The sequence below is a fragment of the Epinephelus fuscoguttatus genome, linkage group LG2 (assembly GCF_011397635.1).
Source record: "Epinephelus fuscoguttatus linkage group LG2, E.fuscoguttatus.final_Chr_v1".
Taxonomy (NCBI): domain Eukaryota; kingdom Metazoa; phylum Chordata; class Actinopteri; order Perciformes; family Serranidae; genus Epinephelus; species Epinephelus fuscoguttatus.
In genome coordinates, this window is record NC_064753.1 from 6,661,448 (window position 1) to 6,665,621 (window position 4,174).

Here is a 4,174-nt window from a genome sequence, read left to right on the forward strand (position 1 = left end):
ACCTCTGTTGTAATTTTACTGGTGTCAGCGGAGATGGCCATTTTAAAGAAAACACAGTAATGATCAGAAAAGGCAACATCAGTCACCACAACCTCAGAAATGTTGAGCCCTTTGGAGATAATTAAATCTAAAATATGTCCCTTATTGTGTGTTGGCTCTGTTACATGCTGGGAAAGTTCAAAGTTGTCTAGGATGTAGAAAAGTTCTTTCGCGCTGCCATCTTTGGGATTATCAATATGAATATTAAAATCACCCACTATAACAACACAGTCAAAATCAATATAAACAACAGACAATAGTTTAGAAAGGTCATCAACAAAGTGTGCACTATATTTTGTAGGGGTGTGCCAAAAAATCGATTCACATAAGAATCATGATTCTCATTTGCTACGATTCAGAATCGATATAAAATGTCCTAAAATCGATTTTAAAAAATTAAAAAAAAATCCGCTGGCTGCCCGCCTCCATTTTGTAACTACGCGGAACGTCCTGGCGTCACCACGCAGCCGGTTCTGGAACGCACGCATGCGCGGAAAGCACCAAAACAAAGAGGAAACTACAAAGATGGAGGAAAAGGAGATCCAACCAGCCCCGTCTTCGCTAAAGGCTAAAATTTGGCATCATTTCGGTTTTTACCGAATGCCCGGAAACACCGAGCTGGACATGACGCACACAGTGTGCAGGCATTGCAAAACTAAGATCAAGCACTTCGGCAACACAACAAATGCGCGGGCTCATATTATGAGGCATCACCCGGAGATTAAAGACACAGAGCAGAGTCAGCCACCAGCTGTAGACCAACGCACACTGCAGTGCTTCACAAAGCTCTCTGCCAGCTCCGAGCGGGCAAAAAAAATAACTCGGTCTATCGCCTGCTTCATCGCCAAAGACCTACGGCCTTACAGTGTGGTGGAGAACGAGGGGTTCATCTGCATGTTGCAGACAGCGGAGCCAAGGTACGCCATGCCGTCCCGTAAGTTTTTCACTGAGACAGCTGTGCCACAGCTTTACCAAGAGACTAAAAGAAAGGTCGCCAGTGCCCTAACCAAAACGACCAGAGTGGCACTAACATGTGATGCATGGACATCAAGAGCAACCCAGTCTTTTGTGACATTCACCGCTCACTACATAACTGATACGTGGCTGCTCGAATCTCGTGTTTTGCAAACTCGTGTGATGCACGAGAGCCACACAGCCGTGAATGTCAATGCCATGTTTCACTCCGTTGCTGATGAATGGGAGCTGACGGTCCCGGATCTGGTGATTGTGACTGATAATGCTGCCAACATGCTCGCCGCTACACAGATTGACAACTTGGCACACATTACATGTTTTGCCCATACTCTCAACCTGGCTGCTCAACGAGCTCTGAAGCTGACTACAGTGTTACGACTGCTTGGGAGGATCAGGCGAATCACTGGTTTCTTCCACCGCAGCGCCATCGCGAATCATGAACTGCAGGAGAAACAGAAACTTCTACAGTTACCGGTGCACAAACTGAAACGGATGTCGCTACGATGGAACAGCGCGCTGGACATGATCGAGCGATTCCTAGAGCAGCAGCCTGCTATTTGTGCCGCGCTGCTCTCCCCACAGGTGAGAAGATGTGGAAGTGACATCTGCACACTCAGCGACATGGACATTTCCACTGCTGAGGACATAGCATCGGCGCTGAAACCAATGAAAGATGCAACCCACATCATGTCAGAGGATTCTACGCCTACACTCTCAGTTATTGCTCCTTTGCATGCTCAGTTGCTGCACGACACAGAGGCAGCTGGCGTTGGTGCTGACACACCAGTTATTCGGGAAATCAAACTGGCAATCCATGAAGATCTGGCAAAAAGATACAGTTCTGCACAGGATAAGCGCATGCTTCACTCTGCTTCCTTTTTGGACCCCAGATTCAAGGCCCTGCCTTTCCTCACCAAGGAGGACCAGCTGGAAGTCCATGCCAATGTAGTTGCAGAGGCTGCAGCACTTGAGGTAAATTACCTGTTCTTGAACAATATATATTTTTGTAAACTGCGTAAGACATTTATACTTGTTAAAAATGGATAGTAATGTAGGCCAAAGTTAAATGATGCCATCTCATACACCCATCTTGCATGGTTGTATATATGCATTTTTTTTTTTTTTATTTTACCTTAAAATGAGGGACTGGTGTGATTATATCGTACATAATGACTGATATGATTGTTGATTTTTTTCTGTAGAGTCATGTGAACTCAGAGGAGGCTGAGGACAAGTCTGAGACACCACAGCCAGACCCAGAAGAAGGCCCTGCTCCAAAAAGAAGGCCCTCTGCACTGGTTACGCAAGACATTTACTGAGGTCAGTGTTGTCCGTAGATCTGCCAGCACCAGAGCTGAAGAGGAGCTGAAGAAGTATCTTGAAGCCCCTCCACTGTCTCTGTCAGAGAACCCCCTCAGCTGGTGGAGGACCCATGAGACAGCTTTTCCTCTCTTGGCTAGACAGGCTAAACGCTACTTGTGTATCCCTGGCACTAGCGTTGCAGCTGAGAGAGTTTTCTCCACCGCTGGAGATATAGTGACAGCACAGCGAAGCAGTCTCACTCCAGCACATGTAGATCAGCTTCTTTTTCTACAAAAGAACCTGGATGTTGCACCTGCAAATGGACAGTAATCTTGGACACAGTTCATGTCCAGTTTTCTTTCATGATTTGTTGAAAATCATACAATCAGTTGCACAATTGTGAACAGTTCTATTGTTGTAAGAGGCACTTTGATGAAAAATTCAGAGGCAGCTAGCTTACGGGTACTATTTTTCATTTAAAAAGAAGCACTTTTATTTTCATAACTTGTTATTCTTTAAGCTACTGACTGAGAAATATTAATGTTTTTCATTTGTGCAACGGTTGTGTTCCACATGATATTTTTGGTACTGCAACGTTCCTGTGAAATGAAAATGCATCTTTTTCAACTGTACCATTTTTATTATACAGAAGCACTTTATTTTTGTTCCAACTTATTTTATAGCTAGCTACTTAGAGTAGCAGTTGAGGACCACACACTGTTTTTGGTAAAGGCACTTTCCTCAGAATTTAAAAGACAGCATGTTTAACTGCACTATTTTTTTAATAAAGAGGCACTTTTATTTTTGTTACTTAAGCAGTATGTGATATTGCTTTTATGTAACAGTTGAAACAATTCCATCTAAGCATGGATAAATGTTTAAAACTTAATAAATGTGAAAAAGACACTTTAATGTCTCCATTTGTCATTCTGTCTTGCAAAGCAGATGGGAGTAGATCATGATCGGAAATCAGATCAGAAATCATTATGAATAAAATCGTTATGAATCGAAAATCGATTTTAAATCGAATCGTGGCCCCAAAAATCGTAATCGAATCGAATCGTGAGATAGTAAAAGATTCCCACCCCTAATATTTTGGGGGCCTGTAAATGGTTACTAATACTGCTTGACAGGAGGATCTGAATTGCAGTGCAACATATTCAAAAGACTCAAACTTCTCTTATGACAACTGTTTGCACTGGTAAACATCCTTAAATAAAGTGGTTACTCCACCTCCTTTCCTAAGTTCTGAGCTGATAAAATGGAAGTTTGGGGGGGTTGACTCAATAAGTACTGCTGTGCTGTTGTTTTCATTTAACCAAGTTTCAGTTAAAAACATAAAATCAAGGTTTCTCTTGATAATAAAATCATTAATTAATAGTGACTTGCCAGCCAGAGATCTGATATTTAATAAAGTTTAGTGTACTAACATTGTCTGACACAGTCTGTGGCTGACGCATAACTGGAGTCAGATTAGATAGAGTAGCTGTGCGCTTCGAGTACACATTGTTTTTCCTGATGCTAGTCAAAACAGGAATGACAGACCTTGGAGATGACTCTGGCTGATACTTTTCAATTTCAAGATATGTTTGACCATGCCACCGGCTATGTAAGATCACCGGTATGTTTAAGGAAGCGGCATGGCGTCTGTCTCATCTCTGACAGGCACCTGTGATGTCTTGGGCTACTATTCATCTATCATAGCATATACATATGGAGCTAGAACAGTCACAAAATGAATAAATGCACACAGAAATTAATTAATTTTGGGGATTTATATATATATACATACAGTACAGGCCAAAAGTTTGGACACACCTTCTCATTCAATGCGTTTTCTTTATTTTCATGACTATTT

At 42.3% G+C, this 4,174-nt stretch overlaps 1 protein-coding gene across 1 annotated transcript; it reads left to right on the forward strand.

Moving 5' to 3' along the window:
- The first annotated feature begins 639 nt into the window (after positions 1 to 639).
- LOC125879245 (E3 SUMO-protein ligase ZBED1-like) lies at positions 640 to 2,333 on the forward strand. The gene is made up of 2 exons (XM_049560991.1): positions 640 to 1,986; positions 2,217 to 2,333. The coding sequence occupies exons 1-2, from the start codon at positions 640 to 642 to the stop codon at positions 2,331 to 2,333; spliced, it is 1,464 nt and encodes a 487-aa protein (XP_049416948.1).
- Positions 2,334 to 4,174: the final 1,841 nt, after the last annotated feature.